This window comes from Lycorma delicatula, chromosome 4 (assembly GCF_047948215.1).
Source record: "Lycorma delicatula isolate Av1 chromosome 4, ASM4794821v1, whole genome shotgun sequence".
Taxonomy (NCBI): Eukaryota; Metazoa; Arthropoda; class Insecta; order Hemiptera; family Fulgoridae; genus Lycorma; species Lycorma delicatula.
Window position 1 is genome coordinate 8,492,146 of NC_134458.1, and position 22,991 is coordinate 8,515,136.

Genomic DNA, 22,991 nt, shown 5'->3' on the forward strand with positions numbered 1-22,991 from the left:
TATGCACTCATGGGAGCTACGTCTGCCCGTTCTATGGAGACAGAATTCAAAATTGCCATGGCCAGTCAGTATCTGGGTTATATGATAGTTCAATTTGCCATGGTCCCTCTTAAGCCATGTCTCTAGGTCCTTTATTAATCTCTTAATCCATTCTGCTTTACCTTTTTTACTCTAATTTCACACCAATTTCTTAAGGTAGCTGATTATGCCTCAGGCCTGTTCTGCCCATCATATCTTGCTGCCTGTTCTCATATTTGCAGCTCAACAGGAGGAACTGCTGCTAGTGTGCACACTGCCTCGTACAATACAGTCCTGTACATGGAAATGATGCTTAAAAGTGACTTCTGGTACACCAACTAAAGTCTCAGAAGGCTTCTTTGTATGCTGACAGTGGTTCTCCAGACCAGCACCATATACAACAACACAGACGTGACAGCCGACATCATGGCTCTACGCTTGGATGGCCTCAGCGCCACGTGTGTGTGGTCATAAGTCTGCTTTGAGCCTTCAATGTCCTCTCAGCTTTGGTGCAACTTTCCCACACGTGGTCCATAAACTTACAGACTTACAGGACTGACCTATTACAACCCCCAGATACTTGACCTTACTTCTAGACTGTATAGTGAGCCCCCAACCTTTAACGTATAGATCCCACTCTCCTTCTCCCAGCTAGTGTGATAAAACATACTCTTTCTTGGAGCCAGTTCAAGGCCATGTACCCCATTCATGCCTCTATTGCCGCCAGGGCCAAGCAACCCTGGTCCTGGAGCTCCTGTTTTGACCTATCGCTGACCAAGACCGCAAGATCGGCATAGGCAACCGTTCCTGTCCCTTTTGGCAGTTGTAGACTGAGGACACCATCATATACTATTGTCCAAAGCAGGGGCCCAAAAACCGACCCCTGCGGGACCCCACCAAACATCTAAAATCTCAGGTTACCCCTCTGAGTGTCAGCAGTAACCCATCTGTCAATTATATATTCTCTAACCTGCCTCTGCAGGTATTGACTGATTCCTTTCACTTCAAGGGCAACCATAATGATGACCCAGGGAACCGATCCAAAAGCATTTCAGACATCTAACAATATTAACATGGGTATTTGTGGAGTTCAATATGTCCCCTTTCTAGTTTCAGCAGCCCAGTTAACCACTCTGGAAACTGTCTGAGTAGTCTCCCCCAGAAGCCATACTGGTTTGTATTGATGCCTATGCCTGAGTTCAACTTGTCTATTATACAACCCACCAGCATCCATTCTACCACCTTTCCCATATTATTGAGAAGGCAGAGCAGTTGGTATTCTGCGGTCAATTCACCACCTCGGCTCTTGGGTAACAACACCAAATGAGCCTCTTTCCAACATCTTGGAAAGCATCCATTCTCGAGCTCCTGATTAACAACATCCAGGATCTCCCATGGGACCTGCTTGATCAGACCTTTAAGGATAGAAGCTGGTTCCCATTGGGCTTCTCTTGTCACCCAACCTGGAGACTGATGCATTTAGCTCATCCATTGTAAACCGTCTCCTTTTAAATTCATTAGGCACTGGGATGTTCACCTCAGTACATGAAAACAGTCTTGCAGCCCCTCTCTTGACCTGATCCTCCATAAAGGCAGGCAGGCGTCTTCCAAACCATTTCATAATGGGTCTGGGCCCCCTATTGTGAAACGGGGTCTATGACAACCTGCTGAACAAGCTCCAAGCAGGAGTAGACTTTGTGGCATATGTAGACGAACCTGCTGTGGTGGTCATAGTAAGGTCTGTCATAGAGCTGAAAGCCTTAGCAAACAATGTACTGGCAGATTTGATGCAGTGGCTGCAGACGCAAAGTCTTGAAGTATCTACATATAAAACCAAAATTTTGCTGATGACAGGTAGATGGATGTCAAGATTGTCAATTAAACTGGAGGACACAGAAGTGACCCCCTTGAGGAGAGCCAAATACTTTGGTGTTTGGCTCGAAGAGGTGAGGGGGAACACACATAATGGATATGTGCCAAAAGGCAGAGAGATTGAAAGCAGAGCAGTTGCCAGACTCATGAGGAATGTTAGAGGTCCTAAAGCCATGAAAATAAGGATTATTGTGGCTATGGTGACCTTGGCAATCATATATGCAGCACCAGTGTGGTGTGAAATCCTTAAAATTTAGTGTAATAAATGTAGGATTAATAGTATCCATCAACGGCTTGCACTCAGGGTGGTGCAGGTGTTCAGATCAGTGTTGCTGGAGGTGGAGGTAGTGCTGGTGATAATGGGAATGCCTCTAATGGACCTGCTGGCAGTTGAACATCTAGAAAGATATGAGAGTAGAGATGCCAAAGTTGCTACGAGAGAGCTGATCAAGAAATGGCAAGAGATGGTCCAACACGGTTACTAGTACATGGACCTTCAGGTTGATACTGTGGATCAAGACCTGGATTGTGAGGAGACATGGGGTGGTGGACTTTTGGACAGTCAAATGGTTTATGGGTCATGGATCGTTTGAGGTCATACCTCCATACATCTCCAGGGAGATGTGGTTCACCTCTATATCGCTACTGTGATGCCGAGGACAATATAAAACATACTTTTTTCAGATGTCCAAGATGGGCTTCCCTTTGATAGGGCAGTTTCATCTGAAGAGGTGATGGAGAGTATGATTGGTTCAAGCGCAGGTTGGAACACGTGCTCGAGATGGTTCAGAGTTCCCTCCGTGAAATTACAAAAATGAAGCGAATAGGGTAGTGTGCAGTTCTGAAGTGAGGATGGAAGACCAGCCCTCGGGGGTGGGCGGCAGAAATCCAACAGGATTGTCATCGCTGGGTGTCCCCTGGGGGACGCTGGAAGCCCTTGGGGAAGAACTACACCCAGAGTACCCATAAGCATGCACAGTGTCGATGTGTACCTCACTAGGTGGTTCTGCCACCATTTCATGGGTGGGGGAGGGTTTTTGAGGGTCCCCACCTTACATGGGAAACCCCACACACCCAGCAGCACAAGCCGCTGAGAGGAGGGAAAATCTGCTCCAGCGCAAAAAACAAACCATTTTATAACGATCTGGTACACCTGCCCCCACAGATCGTATTCTAAGTCAGCACAAAGCTCCTGCCATTTCAGCCGCCTGACTGCAGTCTATATAATGCTGTTCAGCAAGCACAGTCTCTGTTTACTTCTTCTGGCCCTCTGTAAATTTTGGCGAAGCTGTGTCACTTCTTGTGTCCACCAGTACACCGGTTTATTGGTCCAACCGGCCTCATCAAGTTGATTTTAAATTTGTCATCATTCCCTAGTGTCTGTGCAATAGTGTCCTTCACCTCTTGCTCAATTGTGTCAATGTCCACATCTTTCATGTGGACAACTGTCCTCCTTCACCTCACAATTTAAGGTCGACCTGTAAGTCGGCCGCCTTGTCTCTTAACACTGCTGTCAGTTGCTCAGCATTCTGAGCACCTTTTAACTCAAATATGCAATTCCTCTTGATTTCCACTCCTCAAAAAGAAGACCTCGCCAGCCTCCTCATGAGACACTGTGGCTGGCCTTCATGGTGCGAAGCAGGTCAGCATAGGACCTGCCTGCCGTCCTGACCACCACCACCCAACTTTCAGTGACTGGTGAGGTTGACCTCCTCACTCCAGTCTGCACCATTTGTTGCTTCCCCAATGCAGAGTCCAATTGTATCATGCTCACCTTGACTGGTTCCTCCTGTCTCCTATGTAGATATATTAACATTTTCTTGATGGAGGCTCCTACTCCTCCAACCAACAAGACAAAAACTGACGCCCTGGAGCTGTCCAGCAATCTCCTTACTACCCTTAGGATCACCACCAGAGAGATCTGTTCCCCATCTGTCGAGTTGCAATAAACTTGGTAGCAACAATTTTGAATTCTCTGTGTTCACCCCCATGATTGAGGATATATCTCGCATTATGTTTCCCAGCTTTACAACTGATTCATTTGCAAAGTTAGCATCCACTCTCTGTGGACAGGCTAAATCCTGAAAACTGCATCTATCAGCCTTATCAGAGGACAAGACCTTGATTTGTTTGACTCTGTTGATGACCTCAGCAGGCTACTTAAGGGGAATCAACTCATCAGAAATCTCCTCTTGTAGTATATTATTGATGCTTATTTCAGTAGGAGCCTCATTTTGTGTGGCCTGAATTACAACTGCAATCAGTGGGGACACCTCCGTCAAGGCCTTGAGTTACTTAAAAATCTTGGCCAGCTCCTTCTCATGTGTTGTTATAAACTTTGATAACCCTCAGCCCAGATGTTGTTTAAAAGTCAACACAACCACTATAAGCTGATTTGTTAAGTTGTTTAGACCCTTGGGAGCAGGGTCCTCCACCTCCAAGGGGCGGAAACACTTCTTTCCCTTATTGCCTGGCTGGATTGCACATTTGCAGTCGCTGATACTTTTTATTCAGCTGGCTTCACCAGCGGAAGAGAGCTATATCTCTGCACTAGTTACCACAGTACTAGGGGCCGAATTCCAAGTTATAAAAGAGCCCACATGATGGTTTTTTGGAGGGGGATGGTCAGGGATACCAAAAATATATCCCCTTAAAATCAAGGAGAAAAATGTTTGGAGGAAAACCTTTTTGGGGGTAAGATAAGAAATCCCCCAATTCATATAGATACTAATGGGAAAGAAATCCATCCAACAGATCCTGAGTTACAGCGAACTAAGTTTGCTAGTCTTACTAGTTTTACTGTCTAGGACTTTTCACTGACGTTTTCTTACTAGACGTTTTATTGTCTAGAATATTTTCATCAACCGAGGTCAGAAAAATTCTAAGTTCTTGTTTACTTGTATAGTGACGTGAATAACTTGCTAAAACACACACCAAGACAGAAAAATATACAACTAATTTATAGGTTGACATCGTCCAAATAACTGTTGTTTAGATGATTAACACAATATGTGAAAAAAATAGTATTAATGTGTAACCAAAATTCGTAAAAATTCACACACACTTCCAGTACAATCCAACCAATAATAAACAAAACAATAAACAGAAAAATAACCAAAAAAACTACAAAACTGAAGAGTGAACAAATACACGTCTTTACATAGTGGAATCTCCAACTCGATTAATGTATATTGACTTTCTTTCTTTTTCCTGTTTAGCCTCCGGTAATTACCGTTTAGATAATACATCAGAGGTGAATTAGGATGATATGTATGAGTGTGAATGAAGTGTGTAGTCTTGTACATTCTCAGTTCGACCATACCTGAGATGTATGGTTAATTGAAACCCAACCACCAAAGAACACCGGTATCCACGATCTAGTATTCAAGTCCATGTAAAAATAGCTGGCTTTACTACGACTTGAACGCTGGAACTCTCGACTTCCAAATCAGCTGATTTGGGAAGATGCGTTCACCACTAGACCAACCCGGTGGGTAATGTATATTGACTTAGTATAAGGAAACATTACTTATAAGTCTAAAATTCCATTATAGATCATTTCATTATAAATCTATACTAAAAGAGAAAAATGGTGTAATTCTTTTTTAAACTAAGTGTACACTATAACATTCTAATTTTAAAACTTCCTTTCCAAAAGAATACACTTATTTGTATAAAAACCATACATTCTTTTAAACCATTCAAATTATCTATTGTACAAAATAAAAATTATTTATTTGGACTATGCTGTAGTCTATTTATATGGTAGTTTTGTTTTTATATTGCCAAAAATTTACACTAAAATGCGGTATATCTTTAATTCTGCACTGCTTTCAGGTACATGTTTGATAATCCAAACACACTGTTAATTTGAATTATACCTAATCTTAAATACATCAGATGATTAATATTTACTACAACATACTTTAGTGGAGCATCATATCCAGACAAAAAAATTACAGCTATGTAAAAGTAATATAAAGCAAATCTTGATTAATGTAAATATAATCAAAACAAATCTTGAGTTAACTGACCAATTTTAACAGCATCTGGTTTTCCAAAATCTGATAAAGGAAGATTAAAATATTCTTGATAATAATCAACAATGCCTTCCATAACCTTTTTCAGATTGCTGACCTAAAATACACGTTAATATTTCATTATAATGAATACAAATAAAGAATAACTTTCATTATATTCAAAATTCCACACAACAATAAAAAAGTAGGAAATTCACAGTCGATTGTACACTATAACCCTTCCCAACCTGAAAATTTCACAATACCTGGAACACATTGGGAAGCAACATCCAACAGGAACATGATTTACAGATGTTCTTGTTTCTGAGGTTTTACCTAAAGTTGAAAATTCCAGTTTTTTCCAGGTAGGGTCCTAAACCTGGAGGACCATCTTCTGTTAGAGTTATTTTGTCTTAGCTGAATAGTCACAGTTTTAAGATTCTGAGGGCTTGACTTTCTATCCTCTCCCATCCTGCTATAGTGGCATTTTACATGTAGTCATGTATCTGAGGATCAGGCCAAGAACTCACAGATGCAGAATTTGCAGAAAAATCTGACCAACTACAAACATAAAAGGCTCATCAACAGCCATGGTATTAAGTTTCAACATTAATCTTTAATAAAATTCACATTTAATTAATGTATCATCATTTTGTTTTCTATATGAGCTAAAACGTGTTTTACATCTACATATTCCTATACAGCCATCGTTTGCAGTTCCATTTTCCATATATTTTGACTATTTTCTTTATTTTAATATCCATTTCATTTTATTTTATAAAATATCTATTTCATAAACTCTTGTTTAACCATTAACATTAACATACACATATATCTAAATAAAATCCTTCACGTACATTTTACATTCTAATTTTTTCATATAAAATAAAAGGTTGGTATCCAATAGTTTTCTAGTAATGTAGAATTTTCAAAATTAAACAAAATAGCTAGTTGTAGTTGTTAATATTAAACAAACAAATTAATCACAGAAGAGGTTAGTAGAGGCTTGATGAACCACCTGTAAATATTTTAACCATGAATTGAAGCATGATTTCAGGCTCATGAATTATTGAATTGAAAATAATAAATTACACAATATAAATTTATTCAGGCTCATGGTTTTTTTAATTGCAGTAATAAATTATCATATATTTAATGATAATAATATCATGTTTCTCATAAATTAAAACAAACATAATTAAGGCCCTATAAGGAACACCTTCCTCTATGAATCATGAGATCTTGCCGTTGGTGAGGGGGCTTGAGTGCTCAGGGATACAGAGTAGCTGGACCAAAGGTGCAACCATATCGTAGAGGTATCTGTTGAGAGCCAGACTAAGGAATGATTTCTGAAAGAGGGCAGCAACTCTCTCAGTAGTTGTTAGGGGCGTGAGTCAGAATGACTTAAACGGCCATATCAACATCACTCAGTCCTCTGAGTACTGCGCAGCTGAAAGCAATGGAAAACTACAGCTGCTTTTTTTCCAAGAAAATGTGGCTCTCTGCATTTTCATGTAGCAATGATGGAGGCGCCTTCCTTGGTAAAATATTCCGGAGGTAAACTAGTCTCCCGTTCGGATCTCCAGGTGGGGACTACTAAGGAAGGGGACACCAGACAATTAAAAAATAACATTCTACGAGTCGGAGCGTGGAATGTTAGAAGTTTAAAAACTGTTGGTAGGCTAGAAAATTTAAAAAGGGAAATGGATAGGATAAATGTGGATGTAGTAGGAATTAGTGAGGTTCGGTGGGAAGAGGAAGGTGACTTTTGGTCAAGTGATTTTAGAAAAATTAACTCAGCTTCAAATAATGGGCAGGCAGGAGTAGGTTTCATAATGAACAAAAAAATAGGGAATAGAGTAGAGTATTTCAAAACGCATAGCGATAGAATCATTGTAATAAGGATAAAATCAAAACCTAAACCGACAACGATTGTTAATGTCTATATGCCTACAAGCGCCCATGATGATGATGAGGTAGAGTGTGTATACGAAGAGATTGATGAAGCAATTAAACACGTAAAAGGAGATTTAATAATAGTTGGAGATTGGAATGCAAACACTGGAAAAGGCAAGGAAGGAAATATAGTGGGTGAATACGGGCTGGGCAAAAGGAATGAAAGAGGGGACCGACTTATAGAGTTTTGCACGAAGTATAATTTAGTAATTGCCAACACCCAATTTAAAAATGATAATAGAAGAATATACACTTGGAAAAAGCCAGGCGATACTGCAAGGTATCAGATAGATTATATCATGGTTAAGCAAAGATTTAGAAATCAACACGTTGACTGCAAAACTTACCCTGGAGCAGACACTGATAGCGACCATAATTTGGTGATAATGAAATGTAGATTGGGGTTTAAAAGCCTGAAGAAAAGGTGTCAGATGAAGCAGTGGAATTTAGAGAAGCTTGAGGAAGAGGAGGTAAAGAAGATTTTTGAAGAGGACATCGCAACAGGTCTGAGTAAAAAAGATAAGGTAGAAAATGTAAAAGAAGAATGGGAGAATGTTAAAAAGGAAATTCTTAAATCAGCAGAAGCAAACTTAGGCGGAATAAAGAGAACTGGTAGAAAACCTTGGGTTTCAGACAATATATTGCAGCTGATGGATGAACGTAGAAAATATAAGAATGCTAGTGATGAAGAAAGTAAAAGGAACTATCGGCAATTAAGAAATGCTATAAACAGGAAGTGCAAACTGGCGAAAGAAGAGTGGATTAAAGAAAAGTGTTCAGAAGTGGAAAGAGAAATGAACATTGGTAAAATAGACGGAGCATACAGGAAAGTTAAGGAAAATTTTGGGGTACATAAATTAAAATCTAATAATGTGTTAAACAAAGATGGTACACCGATTTATAATACAAAAGGTAAAGTCGATAGGTGGGTGGAATATATTGAAGAGTTATATGGAGGAAATGAATTAGAAAATGGTGTGATAGAGGAACAAGGGGAAGTTGAAGAGGATGAAATGGGAGAAACAATACTGAGATCTGAATTTAAGAGAGCATTAAAAGATTTCAATTGTAGAAAGGCTCCTGGAATAGACAGAATACCTGTAGAATTACTGCACAGTGCCGGTGAGGAAGCGATTGATAGATTATACAAACTGGTGTGTAACATTTATGAAAAAGGGGAAGTTCCGTCAGACTTCAAAAAAAGTGTTATAGTTGTGATATCAAAGAAAGCAGGAGCAGATAAATGTGAAGAATACAGAACAATTAGCTTAACTAGTCATGCATAAAAAATCTTAACTAGAGTTCTATACAGAAGAATTGAGAGGAGAGTGGAGGAAGTGTTAGGAGAAGACCAATTTGGTTTCAGGAAAAGTATAGGGACAAGGGAAGCAATTTTAGGCCTCAGATTAATAGTAGAAGGAAGACTAAAGAAAAACAAACCAACATACTTGGCATTTATAGACCTAGAAAAGGCATTCGATAACGTAGACTGGAATAAAATGTTCAGCATTTAAAAAAAATTAGGGTTCAAATACAGAGATAGAAGAACGATTGCTAACATTTACAGGAACCAAACAGCAACAGTAGTAACTGAAGAACATAAGAAAGAAGCCGTAATAAGAAAGGGAGTCTGACAAGGATGTTCCCTATCCCCGTTACTTTTTAATCTTTACATAGAACTAGCAGTTAATGATGTTAAAGAACAATTTGGATCCGGAGTAACAGTACAAGGTGAAAAGATAAAGATGCTATGATTTGCTGATGATATAGTAATTCTAGCTAAGAGTAAAAAAGATTTAGAAGAAACAATGAATGGTATGGGTTAAGTCCTATATGAAAATAAGCTAGAATAAAACAAAAGTAATGAAGTGTAGTAGAAATAACGAAGATGGACCACTGAATGTAAAAACAGGAAGAGAAAAGATTACGGAGGTAGAAGAATTTTGTTATTTGGGAAGTAGAATTACTTAAGATGGACGAAGCAGGAGCGATATAAAATGCTGAATAGCACAGGCGAAATGAGCCTTCAGTCAAAGATATAATTTGTTTACATCAAAAATTAATTTAAATGCTAGGAAAAGATTTTTGAAAGTATATGTTTGGAGCGTAGCTTTATATGGACATGAAACTTGGATGATCGGAGTACCTGAGAAGAAAAGATTAGAACCTTTTGAAATGTGGTGCTATAGGAGAATGTTAAAAATCAGATGAGTGGATAAAGTGACAAATGAAGAGGTATTGTGGCAAATAGATGAAGAAAGAAGCATTTGGAAAAATACAGTTAAAAGAAGAGACAGACTTATAGGCCACATACTAAGGCATCCTGGAATAGTCGCTTTAATATTGGAAGGACAGGTAGAAGGGAATAATTGTGTAGGAAGGCCACGTTTGGAATATGTAAAACAAATTGTTAGGGATGTAGGATGTAGAGGGTATACTGAAATGAAACGACTATCACTACATAGGGAATCTTGGAGAGCTGCATCAAACCAGTCAAATGACTGAAGACAAAAAAAACCTGAGGAACACACACGTCATGAATACATTTTACAGATGAAGAATAAACAAACAAAGAATAGCTTGTACAAACAAGGGTTTTAAAACTTTATTTCTCCAGTTGATTACTGAAATTTTTTTCAAAATCTATTCCCTAAATATAATTTAGTGAATACTACATTTCTTAGATTACAAATAGGCAAGCAAAGTTAAGGAGAAATTTTTAAATAAATTGGTATTCAGTTTTAGAATAATGGAAATAATTCAATAAATATCTACCTTAAGTCTCCAGTTGCCTCCACAGTCTGTTTTTATTTTAGATAGCCACGATGCACTAAAAAATTCTGGAGCTCTGAAACCAAAGAAACACGCTGTATTAGCAAACACAGATTACTGTACAGAGACGTAAATTGCATATTACTTACAATGTTCGTATCTGGTCAGATGATAATAGTCTTTAGATTTGCGTTCTGACAGGAACAAAAATGACTTTCTTAATAGGCACCTTGAACACTATAGTAGTAAGAAATATAAAATAATATTAACAAAGAGTAGATGTGTAACTGCAGCAACTGGCTGAAAAAACCAACCGTTAAATCTATTATGAGCATCCATAACATTTGCTGTTGGTTGCAAGATGATTTTAATATTGTTAAAAAGAAGTGTGATGTGGCCTTAAAAAGTTAACTACATACTTAAAAGTTAACTAAAGTAAAAAAATATTCGTTACTGTTGTACTTTAAATTACGCTTTGCAATTATCCTCAATGCTTTGTATATATTACTCTAGTCCTGTTATTGTTACAATGAGAAACACCAAAAGCATTAAGCAAGTATTAACTGGGAGAAAGTATTTTTTTATAATGTTTCAATGGTAACCATATTACATATATGTATATAAACAGTACTTTTTTTTTTTTTTTTTTTTTTTTTTTTGTCTTCAGTCATTTGACTGGTTTGATGCAGCTCTCCAAGATTCCCTATCTAGTGCTAGTCGTTTCATTTCAGATAAACAGTACATGAAATAATAAAAATTTCATATTTTATAAGCTATAAAATATTACCAGTATGAAAATTTATATTTAGGTACTAATTATCCATTGAAAAAATTAAGAATTCCAGACTGTTCTTGTCATATCATTTTAAAGCCATTTAAAACAGCTTTTTGCAACCTAATATCAGTAATCATTAAGCATCTTGAAGCAAAGACGTTTTAATTCAGAAAGTCATGGTCTTTCAAAATATTCCTTTTTTCTGATCTAAGAAACATGAAATTTCTGTAAATAAAGAATAAAAAACATAAAATTCTTTTACTGTGTCAATTCATGCATACAACTGCATTTATACGTTGAAAGCAAAAAACAAAGATCTTAGGAAGACTAAACTACAACCCAAACAACCATACCTTGGAACCATACTTGGAATTTTCCAGGGAGTAACAATCTAAGGGAAAGTGATGATAAAATGCCACCTGCCAAACTATGTGTAAAAAAATCATTTCTCAGCGATCATTTAAGTAAGACAATTTTGAGTACAGTCCACTATACACTAGTAACACTTATTAATGACTAATGACCACAGCAGTTGATTCCACTAATTTACTAAAAAAACCAGTAAATATATAATACAAAGATACCATTAAAACTGAAAAATAAAACAACTGAAACTTATGTCTTTCCACACTGATTTTAAAAAGCATCACCTAATCCATGCAATCAAAAACTATCTATACTTACATTTGGTGTAGAGCTTGAGCCATTGCAACTCCATCAGTAATATCATTTAATGTCTTATGCGGTGCCTGCAGCTCAAAAGTCTGAAGCTATAAGAGATATAAACAAAAAATAAGGATACAGTAATTGCATATTTAGAATTACATTCACACAAGTAAAGTTCTTATCTACAATTACTAATATGATTATCATGGTGGCGACTCAGACAGCCAGAGGCGTTTTTAGAGACATACGTCTGTCTTAAAGAGACAGTTTTTCCTGGCAGATGGAAGCATCAGCAGCTGGTGCTAGTTCCTAAACCGGAAACAGATTTGGCACTTCCTTCCTCATAACAGCTGCTGGTGATGATCGATGTGCTAGCAAAGATGGTGCAACATATTCTTCAGCAAAGGATAGTTGGTGTACTGGAAGAGCAGGACGGGCCCTTCTTAACTGTGACGGATGGTGCAAAATTACCTCATCAGATGTCAGATGATCTTTAGACTGCATGATGGGTATGTTGAGAAGAACCTCGATAGAGTGGTGCTGCAGGGAACGCTCCAATGACCGATCCCTGCGGCACCCCTTGAACATGGCTTATAATGGAGTGTTTCAGGTTGTTCTCCCACAATCGGTTACATTATTTGACTATGCTGATGATATAGTGTTGCTAGTGGAGGCGGAAACAAGGTATGAGGCTGTAGGCAAGATAACAGAGTCGTATGCAAGAATTAAAGAGTGGATGGTTGAGGAAGGACTGGAGTTGGCTTCTAAAAAGAAGGAGATGGTGGTGATCTCTGCGGCCAGGAGGAGGCCAACTTTACATCTGATTCTTGATAACAGAGAAATTGTGTCTCAGGTAGCTATAAAATACTTGGGAATTTGGGTTGACACTAGTCTAAGATTTAGTATTCACGTACTCTGGGCTTGTGAGAAGGCAGAGAAAACGAGGAGGCTTATTGCTAGCCTACTCCCGAATACAAGAGGGCCCACCCAACATAGGAGGAAACTGCTTGCTTACTGGTGTGGTCTATTCAGCCCTGCTATATGGCGCCAAGTTGTGGGCGGGCATTGTTAGATTTGCCAAGTACAGGGGTAAATTGGAATCCATCCACAGGAAGTGTTGCATCAGAGTAGCGGCCGCCTATAGGATGGTGTCCAGGGAGGCGGTTGAGGTGATTGCTGGATTCCCGCCTGTAGACTTGATGATAATGTGGCGTAGCAAAACTAGGGAACTGAGAACACTCCCATTAGAGGAAAGGAAGTGCTCTGCTGAAAAACTAGAAGAAGAGATCGCACAAACATAGCAGAAGCGGTTGGACCAGGCCACGAAGGATAGGTGGACCCACCTATCCTTAAACGGCCTTATTGGGGACTTCAGGGGGTGGTGCCGGAGAACCCATGGCATGCTGAGTTTTGAGTTAACATAAATCCTGGCGGGTAATGGGGGATTCAGGTCTTACTTGTATAGATTTGCGCTCGACCTATCTGAAAATTGTCCGAAGTGTGAGGTGGAAGAGACCCCCAACATGTATTCATTCTGTGCCTGTGATTCACCATAGAGAGTTGGCAACCTGAGATGTGAGCACATTTTCACCCTGAAAATACCCTATGAATCCTATTACAAGGTAAGGCACAGTGGAAGACTGTGGAAATATTTGTCAAGACGGTCATGAAGAAGCTGCATTTATATGAAGAGTCCCACAGAGGAGAATGGTGCCAGAGGGCGTGGGGGCAGACAGGTTCTCGGCTAAGTGCCTAAGGGGTTCCCCGTATGTGTGGGGGTCACCTGGGTGCAATGAGGCCAGGGACACTCTGCTCATGTGTCTGATGATGGCCACTGGTAAGTGGTGTGACTATTTGAGATTTCTGTCTTGACTGCTGTATCGTGTGGGTGTTGTGGTTGTTAGAAACTTTGTCCTGTTTTCTGCAGGGTTCTTGTGCGATGTTGTTGTCGGTGTTTGTATTTGACGTGCGACATTTGTTTGACAGTGTATACGGGCGATTCCACCTTCTTCTGATGAAATGTTTCTATAAGCAGTCCCAGGAAGAGGAGAAGCCAGGGGTAGAGGTTTAGTTGGTAGTGCACAGGTATACATACGCCCTTGGTTATAACTGGCGAAACCTGTTAGCGAGCCCAACACTGCTTAGACGCCCGTAAATGGGGTTCCTCCACCTCTTTAAAAAAAAAAAGCTTAAAAGGAGCTTTTACATTGTACATGAACATAATTCAATGCACAATAAACACTCCACAGATTCTGATTTTCAAAAGTTAAATATTTTCCACTTACTAATTTCTTAACATATAAAATACAACAGAACATGTTTACATTAATTAATTTTAACAGAAACAGTTGAACAACTTTATGATTATCTAAAATCAGCTGCTTGTTTGTATGAGTACAGACTACTCTATGACACAAGAAACTTCAACAAAGAAGAAGAGGACGACAGGTAGGAACATTTAGAAGTCTCAAAATATGGTCAGAGAACTAAATTATGAAGAAAGTAACAACATCTTGAAACACTCAAGTGTTAAGATACAAATATAACGTATGTTCAAACACTATCATTATACAAAGAAATGGCTTTAGAGACTGATCCATTCATTAAACTGGCTACACTCTGCCTTTGACTACATTTCACAACTCCTTAGCGTCAAGTCCAAGAAAGTTAATAGGTAGCCTAATCATTAATATTTAATTAATAATGAAACAAATACAATGCTATAAAACAATTATTTTATTCCAACATCTCAAATATAAGAAGCAAATTTAGGTAACTTACATCTAATAAAAATTACACATAGTGATAAACATATGATCAAACTTGTCGGTAAAGTATAACAGAGTTACTGATAATAATTTTTTGTAAAGATTTCCTTCCATAATAATAAGCAAGTAAAATTACTAATAATTCTACGTTTAAATAAAGAATTGGGAATATGAAATAAGGAATTAGCAATTTTTTCTACTTTTTCACAAAAAAATCTAAATGAGTAAAAGTAAATGAAACATCAGTAAAATATAGCTGCTTACAGCCCATGTTCAATTTTCAGAAATGGCTTCATTTATGTTTTTGTTTGTGACAGACAGTGATGATAATATTATATAATTATAATATATATAAATGTAAATATTTTAACACAGAAAATGGGGAAAATTGTAGGGAGGAAAAGCCAGTATAAGATATGAATTCAATGAAGTGATTAAACAATTTACAAACTGCAAAATTCCCAGAGCTGACAACATACCAGTAGAAATTCTTAAGGCATTTGGAGTAAAAACAAAAGACAGTCTATTTAATATGATAAATGAAATGTACATAAGAGAAATACCTAGAGATTTTGATGTAATACACATGATTTGTATTTCCAAGACAAACGTACAAAGAAATGTAAAGAATACAGAACTCTCAACAGTGTATCAACAATTAAAAAATATTAACTAGAATCATCTAACATCAAATGGAAAAGAAAGTAGACAGATATTTACAAGAAGATTTATCTATTTGGATTCTAAAGAAACCAAGCAACACAAGAACTTATCTTCCCCTGCATCTTATAAAAAAATCTGTGACTAAATAAACAAATAATGATAGCCTTTATTGACACTGAAAAAGAGTTTGGAAAAATAAGTTTAAAATACTCAAGAGGTACTAAAATAGATTACAGAAATCAAATAATAATTTTACACAACTACAAAAATCAAAACACAATTACAGGACAATAAGGGTTACAAGCAAAGATAACTAAAAAGCATATACCAGGTGTGGATTATTCCCCCTGTTGTTTAACCTATAAACAGATTATAGCATGAAACAGTTTTCAGAAACCTGCAACAACAGAAAAAGCATTAATGGTATGCTTTACAATACACTTAGATTAATAGATAACATTGCTGGGAGAACTTCAAACTCTACACAAAATGAAAACAATTTTAAAAGTAACTTCCAGAATGAAAAAACAAGAATTGTGAAGCATATATAAATTGGAAACCAAAAAACTGCGGTATAGCTTGAGGATGAACATCTAATCTGGATCAATGCATTTAAATACTTGGCAAGTTTCATAACAACAGATGTAGACATTAAATGTACAATTGTACTAGGTAAAGAAGTATTTAATAGAAAAAGATGTTTGACGATGTCAAAGATTATTGCTTTGAATAGTAGGAAATGTTTCATTAATAGTTTAATTTGGAGTATTTGTACTTAAGCATCAGAGACTTGGACCCTGAGGAAATCAGAAAAGGAAATTTGAAATATGATGCTAGAAGAAAGTTCTGAAGGTTTCATGGATAAAGAGAGTGAATAATATACACTGTTTATTAACAGGAGTGTTTTGATTATTTAAATAATAAATAATTGCAATAATTACTGAATTTATTAAATTAATACTCAAAAAATTAATTAGGTGTTAATTAGTCAAGGTTAGCAAGCGAAGCGAGTGTAGGTTAATTTTGGTTAAATTATATTTATAAAATAAATAAATATAAATAACCATTTATTAAAATTAATAAAGAGACTGTTCATTTTCCACCGAAATCCGATTGACTACTTTGTTTTTAAATAAAGCTGTACCTGCGGTGGCGTTAATACATAAGTAACAAAACCAAAAATAAATGGAAAAATATTTATAAACTACTGAAAAACTTTTAACTTGAAGTTGATGATGACAAATTTTAGAAAGAAGCCTACATATACAGACTTGAAAATGTCCAAATCATATGCTACAAGAATTTTGTATTAATCATGTGGCAATCTCCAACAAAAATATAAAAGAAATTCTTTATATTAAAGTAAGAAAACCAGTTTTTGATTCGGATCACCAATTAACCCAAATTAAATTCAAACATAAACGTAATGTTCATATTAAAAAGAATATATAAATCTGAAGAAACAGAAAAATTCAAAAAATAAATTAATCTACTTAAAGATAATGATTGGAATAACTTAAAACAAGGAACAATTAAAGGCACAGAAAACCGTTTTCCTTCCTTTAAAAATAATAAGAGAAAATGATGGAACAAAAAATGTGAAGAAGCTTTAGAATTAAAACATAAATTTTGGCTTATACATAATTCCATCAACAATGCTCAAGAATAGGATGAAATAGAATGGTCCACATGTAAAAAAGAAACGTCCAAAATAATAAGAGTTGAAAACCGAAAATTTGAAAAAGACTGTACAAAGAATGGTAAAGAACTTTAGCAGAAATAACATAAGTGGCTTTTATCAAGCTATCGGACACCACATCAAACACATTAATGCAAGGCCCACTTACATTAATTTTATAAATGAAAAGCAAGAAATAATGATGCTCTCGAGATAACTTGAAAGCCTTAGTAAAATATTTTGAAAATCTACTAAATTGCCCTGAGCCCAACAAAACTTTTAATTTTGATAACATACACAACATTAATTTTCTATATTCCAAACCACCAAATAAAGAAATTATAGTCATAATAAAGAGGCTTAAAAACATTAAAACTAGTGGAGGAAACAACATAAGTCACAGAAATGTTGAAATGTGCTAATGAAGGAATTAGAGTTGTTATTCAAAGCGATTTGGCAGCAGACTGAAAAAAATTCCCAATACAAAATCATTTTGATGGATTAATTCATCCATTAAAAAAGGAAATAAGATAGATTTAAATATAATTATAGAGGCATATCTCTCCTTTTTATACCATATAGTTCTACCTGATAGAATACAAGAAACAATAGACAAAGAGCTAGGGAATAATATCAAAATAGTTATAGGTCAAGAATATGTGCAGAACAAATTTTTAAACTTAAAATGTTATTACATTATAAATAAGTATCCTGAAATGACCATGATTTTTGTAACCTCAAAAAAACACTCGATTCAATTCATAGAGAATCACTATTTAAGATATTAAAAGAATTTAAAATTGATCCTAAAACTATAAATATCATAAAGGAATCATTAATTGAAACATTTTCTAAAATTAAATTTATGGAAGTAATGTAATGCTCTTTGAAATCAAGACAGAAGTCAAGCAAGGAGATGGGATATCCCCTTCTTTTTTTAACTGTGTCTTAGAAAAAATTATAAGAGAATGGAGAATAAAATTAAAAGAACTAGAAATAGAACAAAATATTAAAATATTAACTTCAATAATACAAATGTTCTTGCGTTTGCAGATGATTGGTAATATTAGCAAAAGACAAAGAAGAAACCCGAAACAATATTTTAAAATTAGAAAAATGTGCAAATAAGATTGGTCTACAAATCTCATCTGAAAGAACGGAATAGTTCTGTAACTCTCAATCTAGAATTTTAACAAATAAAATTAAGATTTCAGAAAACAAAGCTTTTAAAAGAGTTAATAAATTTAAGTACTTAGGAGAAATCATAACCCCAAATGAAATAGATAAAAAAGCAATTAAATAAACAGAAAAATGGAAGCCCTTTTCAAGATCTGTAATATTTATAACAAAAAATTTTAAAATCAGACATTATAAAACGGTAATTATATTCCAAGTTTTATATGGATCTAAATGTTTACAAATTTCTAGTACAAAAATATTTTGATTAGAAAAGAAAATCCTACGGAAAATATATGGCCCAACAATTACAGATCAACAACACAGACTTAGAAGTACCATGAAAATTGATGAAAATCAAGAAAAAATATAACAATCAATAAAGAAGAAAAGGCTATGATTTTTTGGTCATACCTATAGAATAATAGATCAGCTGAAAAAATCTTCAACTATTTTGATAAAAGAAAAACCAAATCAAAATGGTTCACAGAAGTTTAGAAACCACAAAAGATAAAACGGAATATAGAGATGAATTTAGAAAGTTAATTCATAAAAGAAGGTTTCCAGAAAAGGGAAAACAATCTAAACGTCAAAGAAAATTAACAAAGAATCAGAATCAAAATATTTTGGGTAATTTCCATCCAAAATTATGCAAATGTGATCCCTAGATGATGTGAATGTAAAAAAATAAATATCACACAACTGATGATAAAGAAAGGTTACATAGAAGCTACCATTTAAAAGCCACACATAACCTTAAAAATATGCATTATAATATTAGAAATCAAGAATTGAAGAAGTTAAATCAATTTAATCTTAGAGATTACTTTCAAAATTTATCTAAAAAACCCATTTTCAAAAATCGAAATACGCAGACATCAGGAGATAGTTCATTATGTGATCCAAACTATTTAATGTGCAATTTTCATTAGCCAATAGTACATCAAAAGTTACTTGAAATATGGCGTCTACATACTAAAATGCCATGTTTCCTTATGTCAATAACATCTGCAAAATAAACATAAGAAACATACAGTGTAAACTTAAACATCGTAATCATACAATAATAGCAGTCTTCATAAATAACCTCTAAAGAACAACACGAAATTTTACATTATATACAAGAAATCATAATGGCAAACAATTACTCACCCACTTCAATAAGATGTCGCAAAGTTCTAATTGATTTTCAGATTTATTCATTTCAGAAGTAAATAAAATCTGACGCTCAAGATACATTCAAAGGAAAAATATATTCATTTCGTAAACAATCCAAGAGGAACAAAAATAAAAATTAATAAATAAATAAACAATTAAATTACAACGCACACAGACAAAAACACAACCAAAATAACACCCCAACAAAAATCCGCGGATTTCACCTGTTTTCCAGATGACTAATATCAGCTGTCAAGACTCAGTGTTCATATTAGCCAACGTTGAAAACCAGTTAATGTAATAATTATTAAATAACAATGTTACCAAATTTAGTCAGTAATAATAAATAAGAATTAATATTACTAATTTAAATTAATCATAAAAATCAATATGTCTCCTGAAATATTTTCCTGTACGGTAATACAGAGTGCCACATATAAAACGCAACCCAACCTTATATTGGTAGGTATTGAAATAAAAAAAAAGGCATGTGTAAATGTAATCTTTATTATTACCACCCAATACCTTACATTTAGAGTAAATGTTGGAAGTGGCCGCCATCTTCTTGAACACAAGCTTCAACTCTTTTTACAGCGTTTCTTGTAACTTTTTTCAAAGTTTGTGGCTGGATATTTAATACAGCTTGTTCAATTATTGACTTTCAATTGTTCAAGTGCTCGTGGTTTGTTGCTGTAGGCTTTTTCTTTGAGGTAACTCCGTAGAAAAAAATCCGCCGCAGTTAAATCTGGAGATCTTGGTGGCCACAAGCATCGACCGATAACACGATTACCAAAGAATTCCTCGACGAAATCAGAAGTTGAACCCGCGTAGTGCGATGTCGCACCGTCATGTTGTAGCCGGCAGTGTCTGTCTTCCTCTTCCAAGAGTGCGATGAACTGAAAAAAAATATCCTGATATCGTTCTGCATTAATGGTGTACTCGAAAAAAATAGGACCTATTATCTTCTTCCGCGATATCGCGCCCAACTTCTGCGGGTGTAATTGTTTTTCGTGATAAACGTGGGGATTTTCAGCACTCCAAATTCTACTGTTTTGGCTGTTTACGTAGCCATCCAAATGAAACCGTGCTTCATCTGTGAAAAATAACGAATCCATAACATTAATTCCCTCACGCAGAAATCGACGGAACCGTTGACAATATTGTAGCCGTTTTTCTTTGTCGGGCTCAAGAAGTTGATGAACCGTTTGAATGCGTTAAAGTCGTAATTGTAATTGTTTGGTCGCCCGATGAACAGTTGATTTAGACAAATTAATTTCAGCAGACAAACGTCTGATCGATTTATTTGACGAGGCGAGTAATCGATCTTTGATTTCAGTGACTGTATCTGTATTCAACACTGACGCAGATCTTTTGTGTTCCTTGTTATTAACAGAACCGGTCTCTCTAAATTTTGCGACTAACCTTAATACTGATGTTTTGTTAGGAGCCGGTTTATCTGGGTACTTATGGCGAAACAAATCTTGTACTGCAACCACTGATTTCGTACTGAAGTACGACTCAACAATGAAAACACGTTCATCTAGCGAAAACACCATCTTGTCTCTAGCGATACACTGAACGTTATGATTGCATTGTTGTTACTATCGGTAGTGTTCTACTGCGTCGCCGCGATGTTCAGATGTTGGACGAGTCCATGTCAGTAACAAGTAGAGGAGTACGCTTGACTTTTGAAATTTCATGGATGAGTGATTGATGGGTTGCGTTTTATATGGGACACTGTACTTAGGGTCTAAACCAAAATATTAATAAGCCCAAGTGTTAATTTAAAAATCAAAAATTTAAACAATATTGAACTAGCGAAGAAATTTCGTTTTAGTTAAGCTATTGGATATTTGTGTTCGTATGTCCCACGATAATTTAAGTAGAATAACACTAAACAAATTCTATGAAATTTTGTTAATTTACTATATCAATGAAGGCTAAACATTTACTGCACATTAAAAAAAGTAAGCTATTTATTTAGCTGATAAGGGCAATGTGCTTGAGACGCATTTCAGTCACCTGTAAATAAGTTGATATATCCTTAACCCTTTCTACTCGGATGAGCAGTACTGCTGGTCATTGCCATTTTTACACAACCTCGGAGTTGTTTTAGATTACATTGTCCTCTCAGGTCGGATGGCCAGCGCTACTGGCCGCTAACGATTTCCCGTTCTACTCCGATGTCCGGCCCAGTTCGCCACTCTACGCACTTTTTTTTTATTTCACGTAAATAACTGTATTCTCTCTGCTTGGTAGAGAAATGATGAACCTAATGAAGTTTATGTTTTATAGGTTGGCAACGTTTAGTAATAAACGGTTTGACGATTAATGATAGTTATTCCCGTTGCTATGCTAGGCTAGTTATCTGCTAGGGTGTCGTTTGTTTACGTCATGTGTGGTTATATGCGTCCAATATGAGTGATACATTCAATCTTCTTGTGAAATCTGACGATATAAGAGATGAACTGGAAGATATAGAAGCTGATTATTCTAGTGATTCAGCTCATGAGAGTGATGTTGATTCTAGTGTAGGTGAATAATTTGAGCGTGAGGTAAGAGTTGAATTTGGTGATTATAATTTATCAATAGTCCAAAATGATGAGAAAGATAACGGAGGAGAAGGGAACGAAGTGGAGGATGAAGACGGTTGGAAGGAATGAACTGAGGGTGATGTAAGTTTCAATAAATTTATTTCTGTAAATAATAATGGCTTTCAACCATCTCGAGGCCCAAGGCCACAATCAGAACTTTAGAATTTTCAATTTTTTTCAATTTTTCAACTACAGAAATAGTAAATGAAAGGAATCTGTTTGCTAAGAAAAAATCTTAAAAACCAACATTAAGGAAAAATCGATCTGGTGGCCATGGAAGGATATAACTCATACCGAAATTTAAGGCGTTTTTTCAGGTGTTAATAAACATGGGAATAATCTCAAACAGGAATTAGATGATTACTTTTCAACGGATTACGATTATTATCCTTTTTTTAAGGAAACTTTTCCAAAGAAAGTTTCCAGCAAATATTTTGGAATCTACATGTTAGTGCTCCACACAATGGTCGTGTAGGAGCAACAATGTCACGTTCCGAAAAAGTGCATAGAGTTGTCCTTTATTTGAACAAAACTTTTAGACAGTACCATGCTCATGTTCCGAACACTAGTATTGATTAGAGTACAGTGAGATTTAAGGGCAAAGTACTTTTCAAGGTCTATAACAAAGCCAAGCCAACCAAGTGGGCGGATTAAAATTTTTGTAATATCAGAATCAAGCACTTGATACATTTGTGGGTTACAGCCTTACTTAGGTAAATCAACTACTGCCCAAATGGAGAGACAAGATTTGGGAGTAACCAGCAGAGTAGTGTTACAGATGGTACAAACACTTGAACAAGATTATGGCTCTGTTGAAAGACTTCATGTATTCATTGACCGCTACTGTACAAACATGGATTTAGCATCACTTTATGA

General features: G+C 35.9%; 1 protein-coding gene across 1 annotated transcript in view; it reads right to left on the reverse strand.

Moving 5' to 3' along the window:
- The window catches only part of hook (hook microtubule tethering protein), a 74,703-nt gene extending 54,949 nt beyond the window's left edge, over positions 1-19,754 (reverse strand). Inside the window, exons 1-4 of the mRNA XM_075362257.1 lie at positions 19,516-19,754; positions 12,097-12,182; positions 10,641-10,713; positions 5,925-6,027 (exon numbers count right to left, since the gene is read on the reverse strand). Coding sequence (XP_075218372.1) covers positions 5,925-6,027; positions 10,641-10,713; positions 12,097-12,182; positions 19,516-19,602 — 349 coding nt within the window. The 5' untranslated portion in view covers positions 19,603-19,754. The remainder of the gene's footprint in view (positions 1-5,924; positions 6,028-10,640; positions 10,714-12,096; positions 12,183-19,515) is intronic.
- Positions 19,755-22,991: the final 3,237 nt, after the last annotated feature.